Raw genomic sequence first — 17,144 nt, forward strand, 5'->3', positions numbered from 1 at the left:
AATCGCCAGCCTGAGCAGGCGCGCGCCCGCGCGCGCTGCCTGACCCGGAAGTGCTGTTTCTTCAGGGAGCCTTGGAAGGGTATCCCGGAGCACTGGAGTGTACAGGTGGCGGCGGTGCGTTGTCAGTATGCAGCGGTTACTCCTTCCGCCGTTGAAGGCCGTGATGTGGAGCGGGTGTGTACGGCTCCTGGTTCCTAGGGTGGCTCCAAAGGCCCAGGTACTGCACCGCCATAGTCGCCGATCATAGAGGGAGTTGAGGATAAAGATCGTGGAGAGCCCCACTTCACGTTACCTTAGAGCCTACGTTTCATAACGCGTTTCCTTGTGTACAGAACGCCGTACGTTTAAATTCAATTCGCTAGTTTTATGTTACTGGCCATGTTATTTTCTGTGCCTCAGTTTCCTTATCTGTAAAATGGGAATGGCAGTACCTGTTCAATAAGGTTGTTGTGAGAAATAATATATATCAAAATTTTAGTACGAGGCAAAAGTTTAGTAATTTTTAACTGCGTGTTTGTTGAAAGCACCCAGTTAATCAGGAACTACTCTAAAAACCCATTGCACAGAAAATGAAGTTGAGGCCAGCTGTGGTGGCTCATGCCTGTCATCCCAGCACTTGGAAGGCAGAATGATTGCCGTGAGTTCGAAGCCAACCTGAACTATGTAGCGAGATTCTATCTCAAAAAAAAAAAAAATCGAGGCTTAATTTAATTGCCTGTCTAAAGTTACTCCGTTAATTAGAAGTAGGAAACTAAACAGATGTTTTGCAAATAGAGCCAGAAGACAGATGTATTCGCTTAACTAACAATTGGGAAGTTATTATGTGTTAAGAACTGGAAGAGAAAGATAAATATTACAAAGACTTCCTCCGTCACAGTTCATTTGTTAACTCTTTATTAAGGTTTTGTTATATAAGGAAACTGCCTTAGAAACAAAGGTAGTAGCAGGATAACAATTAAGACTGATCAGACCTTGCCATCCACAGCACCTAAATTAGTGCCAGAGGCAAATCAGTGTTTTAAGAACTCTTGATAGGGATTGTGCTCTGTATCTAGGTGTAGAGTGAGGAAAGTGTGCAGAGAACAGAAAGTTGATGTAGTGTGGACAGATTGGCATAAGGCAAGACTTGAGGCCGGAAATCCATTTTGGAAAGTTTGAAAAACAGTCCAAGTAACGACGATTTGTCAGCATAGTAATTGTGGAGATGCAGCCATTGAGTGTGGGTCGCAGCCTTTCCCTATTTATTCGGTTGTAATTGTCTGTTTTGGTCCTTAGTGTGGTTGCAGCTGTGGCATCAGGCGCCATCTGAGGCCAGGGCAATACAGCACCATTACTGAAGTGGCTTTGCAGTCTGGAAAGGGAACAGTGTCCCTTCCCTCAAAGGCAGCTGAGCGGGTAGTGGGCCGATGGCTCCTGGTCTGCAGTGCAACAGTGGCTGGAGCAGTAATTCTTGGTGGAGTCACTAGGTGAGTACTTTGCATATGAGTCAGATATTTGGGTTATCTTTAGAAGCACAGGATGCTTGATGGGGTCATCTAGTGTAGCTCTCATTTTACAGACGGAGAAACAGATTTTTAAAAGGGACCCTATCCATGGTTTTCCCTGCCATAGAACAGGTCAGTATGTTATTAGTAGGAGCCTGTTACAAAGACTGGTTTAAGTCTTAACTAGCGGCTTTGGATTGTGTATGTCGTCAGTGGATTCCCTTTCTCAAGTCACTTTCCCCCTCCAATCTCAATTTTATTTGAACTTTTTTCAGGTTCTTTGAATTAATCCCAATACATTGCAGTCATATCACAGTTGGTCCATATGTCTTAAATTTTCTTTTTCTTTTCTTTTTTTTTTTTGTCTTTTTCTTTTTTGTCAATATCGGGAATCGAACTCAAGACCACACACTTGCAAGGCAGGCGCTTATGCCGCTGAGCTAAATCCTCAGCCCTCTAAATTTTCTTTAACTGCAAACAGACTTTGTAGATGTATTGTTGTTGACACCCAAGACATTTTCCTATAGCAATCCACAGTCTTGATTTTACTGATTGCATTGTTTACTTAACATGTCCTATTCTACCTTGTGTGTCCTGTAAATAGGTCATTCTTGATTAGATTCAGATTAAGGATAAAGGAGTAAAAGCCTTAATAGGTGATTAGAACACTTACAAACATCTAGAGTCTCTTAAAAGGTTTCAGCAGCCATTGATTACTATTGCTTAGAGCCATTATTTCATTAAAGTTACAAAATTATAATATTTATTAGTTTGGTTTTAAAGAGAAACTTTCCCTTAGCAATTCCGTTATCCAAAGATAGTTTTCTTATAGAAAAGGCAAGATGAATACTTGATGTTTTCCTTTTATTTACCAATTTTCAAAATAATAAATTAGCCAAGCATGGTGGTACATTCTGTAATCCCAGCACTCAGGAGTTGAGGCAGGAGGATCACCATGAGTTAAGGCCAACCTAGGCTACATAAGCATGTTCACGGACAGTCTGTACTATAGAATGACATCCTGTCTCAAAAAACAAAAATTAAAATAATAATTTCGCAAGGTTTTCCAAAGGCAATAAAGTGTTTGAGTTTTTAAATATTCTAAACTCAAAGAGATTTAAGCACATTTGATGTTTTAGTCCATGGTGGTAATATAAATGATTTGTTTAAACTGTGCCATCTTTAATCAGTAGGAATCTCTTAAAATTAGTTCTAGTATTTTTTGACAGGGCCCTAGTTTTATCTTTGATGATTTCTTTGCTTTCTGGTATCATGAGGTGTCTAGGTTTATCTTGTATAGTTCTTGCCTAAAGCCTGAAATTAGCTTTTAGTTTAGGGATGCTGACTTCTGTCTCTCTGTCTCTTTCTGTCTCTCATTTGTTTATGTCATCAGTTTATTTACAAACGTACCTTGTATATCTTGTGAATTCAAGAGTTTGATCTATTTCCAAAGAGATTACACTTCTTGCGATAGTCTTTACATCTGTGAAAGGGAATGAATTTAAACATGCTTAGTTCTTAAGCGGTTGGTGTCTCACTATAACGAAAGGTGCCACAAATCCAGATCCAAGGTACGGAGTCATCATAGCCAGTAACTGCCGCTTGTTTTCCGCTGACAATGGAAGTTCTTCTCGGGACTCTCCTGCTAGTGGCTCTGTTGTACCAGAGGTTGTGAACCTCTGGATCACCTGGTTTTCATAAATTGTGTGTTTCCCATATTCTCTTCTAATTCCCCTGTTTCATTGTACCATAAGTACCATATAGCCTGCTCTAGGAAGCTATGTAACAACAGATTTGAATATTACTGTCTTTAAATCCCCAGAGAACCTAAACCTGTGTGCCTATAAGAAGTCTGTTTTCCCTGTGTAAAGAAAGTTAGTTATCAGAGAGAGTGGAGATAGAGGGGAGGGAGAAGAGAAGGTAAACACAATCAAAGCAAAATACATGCATGTATGTAAGTGTTGTAGTGAAACTCACTAATTTGTAAAATTAATAGGTGTTGATAATTACAGTCTAAAAAAGAATATTGGTTATGGCTGAAGGAGTAGTTCAGTGGTAGAGCACATGTAAGCCCCAGCACAAAAAAACAGAAACAGCTGTTCATGCATTTAGGACACATTTCCAGTAGTTTTGCCTGTCTGGTTATGCTAGTGGGGAGAATTGACTGAAAAAAATTGAGCAAGTAAGAGAGTAAAAGAATTGGTATCAAATGGCAGCTGTTTCAACTTCTAAGCAGTAAGAAAAAAAGCTATCAAAAGAAGAAACAATAAAATGGTGTGTTCACTTTTATGGGGGTTATGATCTACTTGTTGCAATAAACCATTTATGAATAATTTAGCATCATACACTCAAAAAATTACTTCTTGTTCTAAGGTTGACAGAGTCTGGCCTCTCCATGGTAGATTGGCATTTAATAAAAGAGATGAAGCCACCTACAAACCAACAGGAATGGGAAGCAGAATTCCAAAAATACCAGCAGTTTCCAGAATTTAAAATGTAAGTTGAGAAAAAACCAAGTAAATATCCACTTACCCATTTTTGGTCTTATTTGAAACCCTATAGAATGATTAGATTCCTTTTCTTTTTTCTTTGAGACATAGTATCACTATGTAGTCTGGCCTGAAACTCCCTCTGCAGCTAGACTGGTCTCATACTCAGCCCTCCTGCCTCATCTGCCCCAGTGCTGGAATTACAGGCATATGCTACTGTGCCTGACCGGATTCCTCTATTTCTTAATCTTTGGTTCAGTAATTAATCTGCTACCTAATCTCACGTTGAAGTCTAAACTTCTGAACTTACTAATGAAGAACAGGGCAGACCTACTAAACTGCAAGTCTAAGAATGTTTCTGCATTCCACATGGAAATAAGCATTAGGTGGATGTATCCCTTTTCTTTATTGTTGACTTCCATTTCACCCAGCTTGAATCATGATATGACACTGGCCGAATTCAAGTTCATCTGGTACATGGAGTACTCACACCGTATGTGGGGTCGTGTTGTAGGTCTTGCGTACATCCTGCCTGCTGCCTACTTTTGGAGAAAGGGCTGGCTCAGTCGTGGCATGAAAGGCCGTGTCCTTGCTCTCTGTGGCTTAGTCTCCTTCCAGGTAAGATTTATTCAAGATTGGAAACTAGAGATGCTTCAAGGAGCTTCCTAGCTGGCATTATTTCTAAGGAAGTAATCTTTGAAGCACTGTAACAGAGTGGGTAAGGGTATGCATTTTAGTGTCTCAGGCTTGACTTCAGGCTCCAGCTCTGCCATTTAGTAGGGCAAGTTACCTGACTTTTGCTAACTGTCATTTCCTTACTATAAATGCAGATAATAATAGTAACTGTTATTTAGAATTTGTAGATATTAGATGGTAATATAGTAAGCATTTATCTGAGTGCCTGGTGTCAGTAAATACTCAAAAAATACATATTCATGTATCATAAGTATAGTTTATTCCCCTCAAAGGTCCCCTGGGTTTTTTCCTTTTTTCCAAGAGCGTAGAACCCCAGAAGCAAATAGGAAAACCAAAAAAGAAAAACACCTTGTGGAATAGAAGATCTTAGAATACGGATTTGCCTGAGAAATATTCAGATGTAAATAGTGTTTAAAATCGTTAAGTTAAATTCATTTAAAAGAAGAAAGCTCTGAAAGACTTCCACATTTAAGAAATTGGGTAAAACTGAGTGGCAAGAAGAGGAATTATGAGAGAGTATCAGTTTGATCAGGAAGAAGTTAGTTGGTTAACTTAATGGCAAGATAATGAGCCAATTAGGGATTAAGGAGGCAATAGGAACAGTAAGTTACACATTAATAAAAATCTAATAGAGCTAGATGTGGTAACACTGAGACAGGAGGATCTCCATTAGTACGTAGCAAGACCCTGTCTCAAAAAACCAAAAGAGAGAAAAAAGGTCTAATAGTAACTAGGGGAAGTTAGATAAAACAAAATGAAACCTCGTGTTTTAAAATTAAATATTAAAAGTAGATTTGCAAGAAAGGAGAAATTTAAAATGTCAAAGTTATGAAAGGAAGAAAAGTTAGGGCTGGTGCATTATACTATATATGCCTTCATCTTCCCATGTTTTATGCAGGGTAATTAGAATTGCCAATGTAATCTTGAAGGGGAAAGAAATACCCAAAATAATTTCCGGGGTGTATATATTTGGAAGAAGTGGGAGAATCCCAGCTCTTCAACTTGATTCTACTGGTTTAGGAGAATGAGTATGAAAGAATTGTACTATGTTTGATATAATTGGAATAGGCAGTATAACAGATTGAAAAAGCCAGTTACAACATAGAATCATAAAATATGACACGATGAAAATAATCTAAATTTAGACATGTACTTTCATTGTCATATTTTTTTCAATCTAGAACTGAGGCTTTACTTTGAGTCCCCAGATTAGAGTTCAACTTCATATTTCTTGTACTTACCTAAACTGTTTTCTAGTTTTATTTCCCTTAAAAAGAAAAACGTGGGAACTCAGATATTTGCAAAGCAATCTGTGTGTAAGCCTTACTTTATAGTATGACCTCCCCCTAAAGATTTCTTTGTTTCTTTTTTTTAAGACAGGGTCTTGATATGTAGTTCAAGCTGGTCTCGAGCTCACTATGTAGTTCAGGCTTTGAACTCATGATGATCTTTCTGCCTCAGTCTCACACGTGCTGTGAGGACGGGTATGCATCATTATACCCAGCTCCAAAACTTTTCTAATTGCCTTATCTTCACGTGACAATAACAGTTTTTAAGCAGTTACTTTAATTAAGCTTTTTCAAAGCAAGCAATGTAGTTTTCAGAGTCAACTCTTTATCGTTGGTTTATATGTCAGATTTTCTCAACTATGTGTAAAGTTTTGCATACAGTGATAAACTTTTGTACTTTTTATATTTGGATTATAGTTCAATAAAACATTAAATAGTGGTAAAGTACTGATGGTGCCAAGTATGAAACTGTGGGTGGGTCATGATTCTTGGAATATGGAAAGGTGAGGTCTAGAAGGGAATAAAACAGAATAGTTTCAATTTAGATTTGCCCCTCTTCTTCTGGATTCTAGGGTCTGTTGGGGTGGTACATGGTGAAAAGTGGATTAGAAGAAAAACCAGATTCCTGTGACATCCCTCGGGTCAGTCAGTACCGCCTTGCGGCCCACCTGGGGTCAGCCCTGGTTCTTTATTGTGCCAGCCTGTGGACCTCCCTCTCCCTGCTGCTTCCTAAGCACAAGGTAAAAATCAGTCTGCATGTTTACTACATCTGTACAGACGTGAGCAAGAAATTCTGATTCTAACAAGAAATTACAAGGCAAACTTCAGATTCCCTTAAAGTAGCATCTGTCAGTTTTCCAGAAACAAGATTGTACTACAGTTGAGAGATGTATTGAACATTGGGACTTAAGATAATTTTGAGACTGCAGATGCAAAACATATACTTACGTAGTTTTTGAGCGAGAACAATTAAAGGGAAATTAGCATAGGAGCTGAATTTTTTTTTTTTTTTTTTTTGGTACCAGGGATCAAACTCAGGACCTTGTGCTTACCAGGCAAGCATTTATGCCACTGAGCTAAATCCCTGGCCCCAGGAGCTGAATACAGTAAAATATACATAACAAATTGCTCATTTTAACCATCTTTAAGTATAAGTTTATTAAAGTGAAATATATTCACAATATATTCACAATATTGTACAACCAATCTTCAAAAATTTTTGATGCCCCTTAAATAATAACTCCCCTTTTCAATTATAAGTTATTATCTCTATGAATTTGATTACGCTAGATACCCCATATAAGTGGAATAATACAGTGTCTTTTAGTGATTGGCTTATTTCATATATGTCCTCCAAGTTAATGCATGATGTAGCATGTATCAGGAATTGTTTTTTATGGCACAATAATATTCTATTGTACATATATATGACATTTTGTTTACCCATCTGTCAGTGAACATGTTACTTCCATTTTTTAGCTATTGAGGATAATGCTGTGAATATGGGTGTGCAAAGTATCTTTCTGGTTTTAGTTCTTTTGGATATGTATCTAGAAGTGGAATTGCTGGATCATATAGAAGCTGAGTATTTTGTCTGCACTGTCTATTGGAGAAGGTGCAAATACAAATTTTAGCGGAAAGGTGAGGAGTAATAATAAGAGACATCCCAGACATTTTAACTCTGACTCACAGAAGGTGGGGGTGTAGATAAGGAAGGCAAGGCAGGCCAGGAAAGATCTGTATCTAAACTTTTGGGGGTGTACATATTATATTGTTTGTTAAGTAGGGACCTGCCATTCAAATTTCACATATTAAACCTAACCAATTTTGTCTAAAAGTTTTCTGTATGCTGATTTTCCTTTAGGAAGGTTAAGAGTTTTTACATTTTATACTTTAATATAGAAAAAAGATATGATTATTTTTGAAGCCATTGTTTATAATAGAGATTTCAACCACACCTCTACAGAACACTGTTTTCTAGTATTTTAAAACAGTGATTAGGGCTGGGGATGTAGCTCAGTAGTAGAGTGCTTGGCTAGCATGCACAAAGACCCAGGTTTAATTCCCAGCACTAAAAACAAAAAACAAAACATATAAAGCCAGTGATTATTAGATTAGGTATTGAGATTATGGGTTAACCTAGATCATTGATGGTGAACCTTTTATAGCTTTCAGTCAAACAGCCCACCACATGTAGGTTTGCTACCACTAACAAAGATCAACTCTTCATGGATGGAACCATAGCTATTTGGATCTAGGTACTTGGATCCCAGTAGGAATTTGATATATTAGCTTGGCAGTCATCACCAAAGAGAAGTCAAATGGTTGAAACATTTAATAGACTTTCAAAGCCAAACTTCAAAAATATATCATCTGTGTCTATAGCTTTTATTTTCTGACAACCCATTCTTTTTATTTCAGTCTCCATAACCTGGCTTCCACTCACTGCTCTATATACACTAATGCACACATAACAACATACTTAGGTATACATACCTACACATACACTTGCTGAAATTATACTTTTTTTTTTTTTTTGAGACAAAGTCTTGCTACGTACTTCAGGCTGGGCTTGAACTCACTATGCAGCCTGGGCTGGCCTTGACCTCATGGTGATCCTCCTGCTTTAGCCTCCCAAGTGTTTAGGATTATAGGCATGTGCTCAATTCCTGCCTGGCTTTCCTTTCATTTTTTTGTTTTGCTTTGGTTTTGGTTTTGGGTCTGGGTTTGTTGTTGTTGTTTGTTTGTTTGTTTTTTTGAGACAAGGTCTTGGCTCTGTAATTTAGTCTGGCCTTAAACTTGCTGTGTGGCTTAAGCTGGCCTTGAACTCAAGGCAGTTTTCCTACCTCAGCCACCTGAGTGCTAGGATTATATTGGTGCACCAATAACATTAATATACTCTCCTGTCATATCTTACTAATGAAACGTAACTTTTCATATTCTAGATTATAAACCATTTGAAGGCACAACTTAACTCCTTTGTATCTGTGTAATGACTTGTTCAGAAAGTTAATAATTGTTGATGCACTGATAGACATCGGAAGTTGGCTATAATAGAAAGAAAAACAAATTTTGCCTTTACCAAAAACACCATCTAGATACTTTACACAATTCAGATTTTGCTTGTATTTGCTAAACACTAATACCACATGCAACATGAAAAGCCAATCCTGTATCTTAACTTACATCATTTCAACATGGAAAAGCATTGTTCCCCTGAGTATTATTTGAGTACCTTCATGCCAAGCAAGACAGGTGGCGGTTTCTGCCTCTACAAATCTTTCAAGGTGGTAGACAAATTTGAATGCATAATCATAATGAAATATACATGTTAGAACAAGAATATCTGTTGAGTGTACTTAGCCTAGTTTAGAAACCAATGAAATTCTGACCTTAAATTGGTACCTGTGTTTGGCCTTTGAGATCTTTGCTGTCTCTCCTAGTCCCTGCAATCCAGTTGTGATTTTCTTCCTTATTTAGTTACCTGAAACCCGCCAACTCGTATGGTTGAGACGATTTGCTGGTGGAACAGCAGGTCTAGTATTCCTGACAGCTCTCTCAGGTAAGACTCTTCATCAAACATGATGTGGTTTTGTTTCACTTCCAGGTAGGATCTCTTGCCTAATGCTTTTGCCCTTCCTCCCACATCTTCCCATTTCATACTTGTTTTGTTCCCTCCATCTTCACCATATTGAGCATCTGCCTAGATCAGCCTGTCCAAACTCAAAGCTTGGCTTCACCACCTGTGACCTGAATGACCTTGGCAAGATACAGACCTCTTTGGGCTTCAGTGACCTCATTTGTCAAGTGGAAATGATGACTATACTATGAGTAATATAGCAATATATATGACCTTCTTAGAATAGGACCAGGCATGAAGCAAAAGCTACATAAAGGTTAGCTGTTAGTGTGCTGTAACATTGTAATGATTACACTATACCATGATAGGTTAGACAAAAGGCCTGCCTTTGGAGATGATGAAAAGTAGGGAGTTCATTGGGGCAGAAAGACCTGTAGAGGTTTTTCACAACTTCACTTTCGCCTCTGCCACTTTAGAACTGCATAATAGTATCCATAGTTCTATTTGGTTAGTCAAATTAATTAAGATGGAATAGAATCTATTTATTTAGTCATAGTGGCCACATTTTGAGTGCTCATTGAATTGGGCAACACAGCTTTGAATGAAAACCATATTTATTTAAACCAGTGATCCACCCAGCCTTTTCTTGTCCTCTTTGTCTTTCCGTTTTTTTTTTTTTTTTTAAACTGGGAATTGAACTCAGGACCTCGCACTTGCCAGGCAGGCACCATGTTACTGCGCTATACCTCTCACCCCTGAGAATATGACCATGTAAGTGGCCATTCACAAAAATGAGGAGTGTGATCCAAACTTCGAATCTTCCTTGATAATAAACAATGACTCAGTCATCCATTAACTCACAGATGCCCTTTTGTGTTTATTCAGGATTTAATGTACAATTTTGAATTTTATCTAATTCTTATGTTCATTTAACAAACACCAAGTACTTGGGGAAGACAGGTAATGCACAATAAAAATATAATGTGGGCTGGGCGTGGCAGCATGTGCCTATAATCCCATTACTTTGGGAAGCTGAGACAGGAGGATTGCAAATTGAAGCCAGACTAAAAAACCTAGCAGCTTAGCAAAACCCTGTCTGAAAAATTAAAAATTAAAATTCAAAAATGGTTGAGGGAGGTAGACATGGTGGCACATGCCTGTAATCCAACCTTGAGAGGGAGAGGCAAGAAAATTACCACAAAGTTCAAGGCCAGCCTGAACTACATAATGAGACCCTGTCTCAAAACACACAAACAAACAAAAGGCTGGGGATGTAGCTCAGTGTGAAGTCTCTTGATTTAATCCCTAATTACCCCCCCAAAAGTCAAATACTCAATGCTATAAAGAAAAATAAAGCAGGATGAAGGAGTACAGTGAGGCAGAGTAGAAGAGTGCCATTTTACATAGGACATCAAGAGAGATCTCTTCAGTCTGGTGACATTTGAACAGAGCCATGAGGAAATGAGGGAAGAAATTCTCAGAGGAAGAGTTATGTTTAAAATATATCAAGAATATTGAGTGAGAGTGGGAGGGCATCAGAGTCCTTGGGGACTTTTCCCAGAATAACATAGCTCTCCTTACAGAACTTCTAAAGGAGACGTGCAGGAGTCTTAGGTGGGAATGTGTGCAACAGTTGCTGAGTTAGGTTTTTTTTTTTTTTAAGTTCCCATGGTGATTGTGATGTACACTCCCAATTTGAGAACCCTTGTTACAGAGCTATTATCCTCTTTTCTAACTTTGAGACTTTTTCTGTATCCTCTCATTTTAAGTCTCACTTACCTTGGAATACAGGGGCTTTTGTGGCAGGACTAGATGCTGGTCTGGTTTACAACTCCTTCCCCAAAATGGGAGAATCCTGGATCCCAGAGGACCTCTTCACCTTCTCCCCCATCCTGAAGAATGTTTTTGAGAATCCCACCATGGTGCAGTTTGATCATCGGGTTCTGGTAAGTGTGGCTAGCAGTTCCTGCTGCTGGTCACAGGTTTGAATTCAGTGTTGTGAAGCACCGATGGCAGTAGTCATTGGGCAGGTACTGTATTTCCTGTTCATTCTTAAGCTTGAAAACCAGTTTTGGTCCTCATTATACCCCTTCCACATATTGTAGGGAAGGATATTCTATGCAGGATATTGCAAGCTTCTTAAAGCTTAAATATGCCTTTCCTCACCTGGCAAGTGATAACCTCCCTTAGTCCTGAGCCCAACTGGACAGTCCTTTCTGTAGTTGTGAGGTTGAGTAGAGAAAAGTGCAGAAATGTGGTTGCTACACATACAGTTATCAAGAACTCCAAAGAGCAGGAGCCTCACCAATACTTTATTTAAGCTGATGGGTACCTGAGGTGTTGCTGTGGGCCTGGCATGGTAACATAGGCATAGCAACTGGGCATGATGAATTGGCACAACACAGAGAAGCAGTGGTACTAATGTGTTGCAGTGATGCAGAGCAAAGTGCTGGGTAACAAGGCTGTGTCGTGGGAGGTGGACTTGATCCAAAGATATTTCAAAAGATCAGAGTTAAACTAGGCTGTTAGGAATAATGGTGAACAATTAGTGAAGATCCCAAAGTTTCTTCTGCACCATGCTTAAGAAACAACCAACAGACCGGGCATGCTGTCACATGCCTATAATCCCGGCACTTGGGAGGCTGAGGCACGAAGATTGTTACGAGTTCGAGACCAGCCTGGGCTACAAAGTGTGCTCAAGGCCTGTCTGAACTGCATAACAAGACCCTGTCTCAAAAAGACCAAAAAAAAAAAAAAAAAAAAAAACAACAGAAGTGGGACCACGGGAGTGAGTTTTGAGCTAGTGTGAAAGAGGCTGTTAGATTAAGGCTTGCTGAGTGTGAGATGGTAGTACATCTAAAAAGGTTCAGAGGAATCAGCCAAGAGGTCTAAGGCTAGAGCACATTATCTTGTGTGGGCTCAGTACCTACCTCTGCATAGGAGACATGAGTAAAAGTTTGGTAGAAATTGTCATTGTGGACAACTCTGCAAAACAAAGAGTGAGACAGGCATGGAAATAAGGTAGGAAAACATTCTTCTTGACATCATGGACAAGGAAAAGAGACTCTAACGCCAGTTCCAGACCCTTGTTCCAACAGGGCAGAAGTGAAAATAAGATTTAAATCAGTTTTTGGCAGCAGCTAGTAGCACTGTCACCTAGTCCAGTCCTCATGTGTGCTTTAATAATGTAAATTAAAATTAGCCATAAGGCTCTTTTAAACAATGATTGAAAAAGTGAAGGCCACTTTGCTGGAAATGTAGAATCAAGTCTGAAATAATCCATTTTTAACTTCTAGTATTACAACAGAACAGTACTGTATTTTACCTCTGTAAATGTAAAATACCTTTGCCTACTTTATGATACAATGCTTTATCAGAGCTTTTTCAGTGATAACTGCTCTAGAATGTTCTTTCCAGATGATGACTGAAAAGCTAGTAAAAATACTACAGGTTACCAAAACAGTAACAGAACTTTGTTGGTTTTTTTTTCTCTTAAGAAATATGCTGGATATCTATAATTTTGCTTAGATGACTGCAGAACTTGGGAAAGTTGTTGCTTATGATGCATAATATACTGCTATTGGTCCTTTTATATAAATATAAATACACCTTGTATACATACACATATATGTATAATTTATGTATAATTTGAAATTTTAGAAACTATACTCTCAGTGTTGGAAAAGGTATCCCAGTTTACAGTGCTGAGTTGACATTGTGCTAAATTAACAGCCATACTGGTGTGGGTTTGATTGCAGAAGCTAATACAGTATTAACAAAATAATGAAAAAAGTGAGGGCCACATCTAGGGTGACACCCACAGTGGAAGGTGAGTTAAGATCATTGAGAAGAATGCATGTGTATAAAGTGGAATGCACAGAATCTTAGGAGGAGCCCTAGGTAACACTGACATTGTAAGTTGCAAGAAGAGACCAAGGAGGAGTGAGTGAGGTATAACTAGCTGTAGGGTGGTGCTGTGAGCAGTAAAAGAAAGTAGTTTATGGTTGCTCGGTGCTTCCAGAGGAGAGACGTGTAAATTTGGTGGAAGTCCTGGCATGGGAGTGAAGCTCAGCTCATGAAATGAGTCTTTCTTCCCCACAGGGAATCACGTCTGTCACTGCTGTTACAGCACTTTACTTCCTGTCCCAGAGAATCCCCCTTCCTCGACGGACTAAGATGGCAGCAATGACGCTGCTAGCTTTGGCGTACACACAGGTATAAATCACTTCTGTTTGGTCTGTGGCATCCCCTAAACAAAGTGAGAAAGTGACAAACTGAAACAAAGTACTTTTAATATTTATAATACATTAAAAGGTTAATACCAAGAAACTAGCTGTTACCAATATACTATTCTCATGAGGAATGATGGCTAATAAACATGAAAAGCGTGTTAGCTTCACTCATGATCAGAAAGGAGAAAATTGAGTATCAATTTGGGAAGAAATGAAGGAAAACAAATGGAGGAAATGATCAGGAATTGAAAAATGGATACCTTTATTCCTGGTGAGTGTGAGTTTGTATAACTTTTTCAGAGGGAAATTTGGCAGTATCATTTAAGATGGTAAATACATAACCCTTTGGCCCATCAGTTGGCCCCTAGAAATATTCTAATGTATACCTAATACTTTGGGTTTTAAGTTGTTTTTTGTTTTGGTTTGGGTTTTTTGGTACTAGGGATGGAACACATGCCCTTGAGCTTTCCGTGCAAGCTCCCTGCAGGCCCTTACACCGCTGAGCTAAATCCCGGCCCCTGCCTAATGCTTTGTATAAGGAATTCATTACAGACTTGTGATAATAGAAAACCGGGAACAATTTAAGTATAAAATAAACAACCATGATAAATCTACTTTGGAATAATGTGCAGCAGCTTAAAATAAGATTTTAAGATATCAATTCTTAGGTTAAAAATAAGTGACAGAACAGTGTATTTAACAGCAAAAAAAAAGTGTATATCACTGTAAACAGATACGTAAAAACACAGATGTGTAGAAACTGGTAATGGTAAGTACCTTTGGGGAACTGAGATGACATAGAGCTGTGGTGGCAAACCTAAGGCATACTCATCACACCAGGCTGTTTATATTATTGAATGCTCTAATAATTCACCATCACTGGTAGGAAGATAATTAAGGGAACTTGGGGTTTATCTATCCTGTTTGAAATTTCTTTATTGTAATTATATTTGCATGATGTACATTATCTGTTTAATGTTCTGTTAGGAAAATGTAGAGGTTATATATTTGGTTATCCATGCCCACTCATTTTCAGTCTAAATATGTGGTTTCTACTTTTCTTACTGGTATCTTTCCTCTATACAGGTGATCTTGGGCATTAGCACTCTGCTGATGTATGTTCCAACTCCTCTGGCTGCCACTCACCAGTCAGGCTCTTTGGCTTTGCTTAGTGGTGCCCTTTGGTTTATGAATGAACTACGAAGAATTCCCAAATAATTTTAAAGATCAGCTTCTTAGGACTGAAACTGCTTTTGAGAGCTCATCAGAGAACACAACTTGGGTTTTCCTGTGAGGATGACAGGCCAAGTGGTTTCCAAATTGGTCACATGATTTAAAACTGTTTGCCTATTTTGAGATAGTCACTGGCTTAAGAATGTTAAGTATGGTTAAGAGATTCCTTTTTAAATGTTATACTTCACATTGAAAGTCGAGTTTATAGGAAAAAATGTCTACTTCTTATTAGCCTTATCTCAGTTTTTTGGCAGGCTCGTGGTTATACAAGCATGGTTTCTGTTCCTTGAGCCAGTGTCCTCCTCACTAGGGTCCACCTGTTGGAGACAGTAAGATAGCAGTTCCCCAGTCAAGAGTTTATACTTTTTTTTTTTTCCATTGGTACCGGGGATTGAACTCACAACCACCTGCTTGCAAGGCAGGTGCGTATGCCGCTGAGCTAAGTCCCCAGCCCCTAGAAGTAAGGTTAAGAGGTTTTTTTTTTTTTTTTTTTTTTGTCTTTTTCCTTTTTATCGGTACCGGGGATTGAACTCACAACTGCCTGCTTGCAAGGCAGACACTTATGCCGCTGAGCTAAATCCCCAGCCCTAGTCAAGAGTTTAAACTGTAGCTCAGCACTGGCCTGTTGCTAAAGTCTGGGGTTATCAGATCTTCTTGTTTTGTTTTTTTTTTTTTTTTAAGAGCCAAGTTTTAGATTTTTATATGGAAACTCTTAATTAAATACAAACTAATTTCAAGTTTTTAAAAATGTTAACATGACCTGTTTGTAGTATCTGAACTAAATGATCTCAGTTCCCTTTCAGCTCTTAATTTCAGTAAGACCCAGTGTACATTCTCAGGTGTTCTTAACAAATAAAGATAGATAGTTGTCTGTGATGTTCCAAAAGTCCCAGCACTTGATGGGCTTATTGTTATGCTTAGACATAATTCCCAATTTCTGTCACATTAGAATCTTTTAGAAATCTCAAAGCCCAAACTTCACCCAAAATAATTAAGTTACAGCTGGGAACAATAGGAGGCTGGATTTCAAGTTTTCCAAGTGATACCAATGTACATATAAGTGGGGACCACTGGCCATTGTTTCACAGCCTGCTTACCTTAGAAAGTTCTAACCATTCTATTCCTTCCAAAATTCCATCTACTCTAGCTCACTTACTGTGCATAACAGTATATTATCTCCTCTAGATAATAGAATTCCTTAAAGAAAAGGAACTGCAGTTACTGGGGCAGGTTCTTGATCTCCTAACCCTGAAATCCAGGTTCTCCTTGGTCAATAACTGAGACAGCAGTGTGAGCAGTATGATGCAACCCAAAGAACAGAAGACTAATGCTTTTACAGTTTAAAAAGTGGCAACCTATGAGTAAGTTCAAGGTTCACTTTACTTCATTTTTGTTTTATTACAGTTGAATAAGTTTGGAAAAACATCTTATATTTAGCTATGTAACTACATTATGCATTCTGTGAGCTCCTAGTGAACAGAAATTGTCTTATTGTGTTATTCCCAGAGCCAGTAGACACATAACTGAGTGGAATGATTGTATGAATTAATGAAAAACTATTACTGATTGATATCTCAAATACCTCTGTAAAAAAAAAAACCTCTGTAAATCACATACCTGTAGGTTTAAATGATTTTCCCTTAATATTTTCAAAGGTCTTTCAACAATTCTTGTTAAATATGAAGGAAATTAAAACATGTTTAACTCAGTCAACTCAATTTTTTCTCTTTGACATACCAACATTGACATATGCTGTCCACTGTGGCAGGGATAATGATTTGCAATTGTCCAGTGATGCTGAATGTAAAGATAACATTGATTGATACTGGTTTTAGGGAACCATTACCTGGAGCTATTCTTTTGGTCTTGGGATGAGTGGTTGATTAAATATAAGCATTTGTAACACATATACTTGTGTCCCTGCAATAAGGGTGACTGTGTCACCTCTTACACGCATTGAATGTTTTTCTCAACACTGACATGATGTCTACCAGTGAGAATTTTAAGGATTATTCAGCAAAAGTATTCTTACTTAATGTTACCTGAATCACTAAGACCAGTCTTCTCAGCCTCTTCCTTTAAGCAATGCAAATAGGCAGCCTTTGGTCTTTAGAAGTGTAGTAGCTGAGCATGGTTAATAC

General features: G+C 38.3%; 1 protein-coding gene across 3 annotated transcripts; it reads left to right on the forward strand.

The window, feature by feature from the left end:
• The first annotated feature begins 20 nt into the window (after positions 1–20).
• LOC100725081 (cytochrome c oxidase assembly protein COX15 homolog) lies at positions 21–16,910 on the forward strand. 3 transcript variants are annotated; one of them, XM_003479787.5, is made up of 9 exons: positions 21–217; positions 1,276–1,466; positions 3,858–3,980; positions 4,405–4,591; positions 6,531–6,698; positions 9,439–9,520; positions 11,330–11,484; positions 13,640–13,753; positions 14,857–16,910. In XM_003479787.5, exons 1-9 carry the CDS (start codon positions 128–130, stop codon positions 14,986–14,988), a joined length of 1,242 nt encoding a protein of 413 aa, XP_003479835.1. In that variant the 5' UTR covers positions 21–127; the 3' UTR covers positions 14,989–16,910. The 3 variants fall into 3 exon arrangements, with proteins under 3 accessions (XP_003479835.1, XP_023417255.1, XP_063101128.1); XM_023561487.2 differs by having other exon boundaries at positions 29–174; XM_063245058.1 differs by lacking the exons at positions 21–217; positions 1,276–1,466 and having other exon boundaries at positions 4,488–4,591.
• The last annotated feature ends 234 nt before the right edge of the window (positions 16,911–17,144 follow it).

The sequence above is a fragment of the Cavia porcellus genome, unplaced genomic scaffold (genome assembly GCF_034190915.1).
Source record: "Cavia porcellus strain 051 isolate PalLab524CR breed Dunkin Hartley unplaced genomic scaffold, mCavPor4.1 scaffold_2, whole genome shotgun sequence".
NCBI classification, from domain to species: Eukaryota; Metazoa; Chordata; class Mammalia; order Rodentia; family Caviidae; genus Cavia; species Cavia porcellus.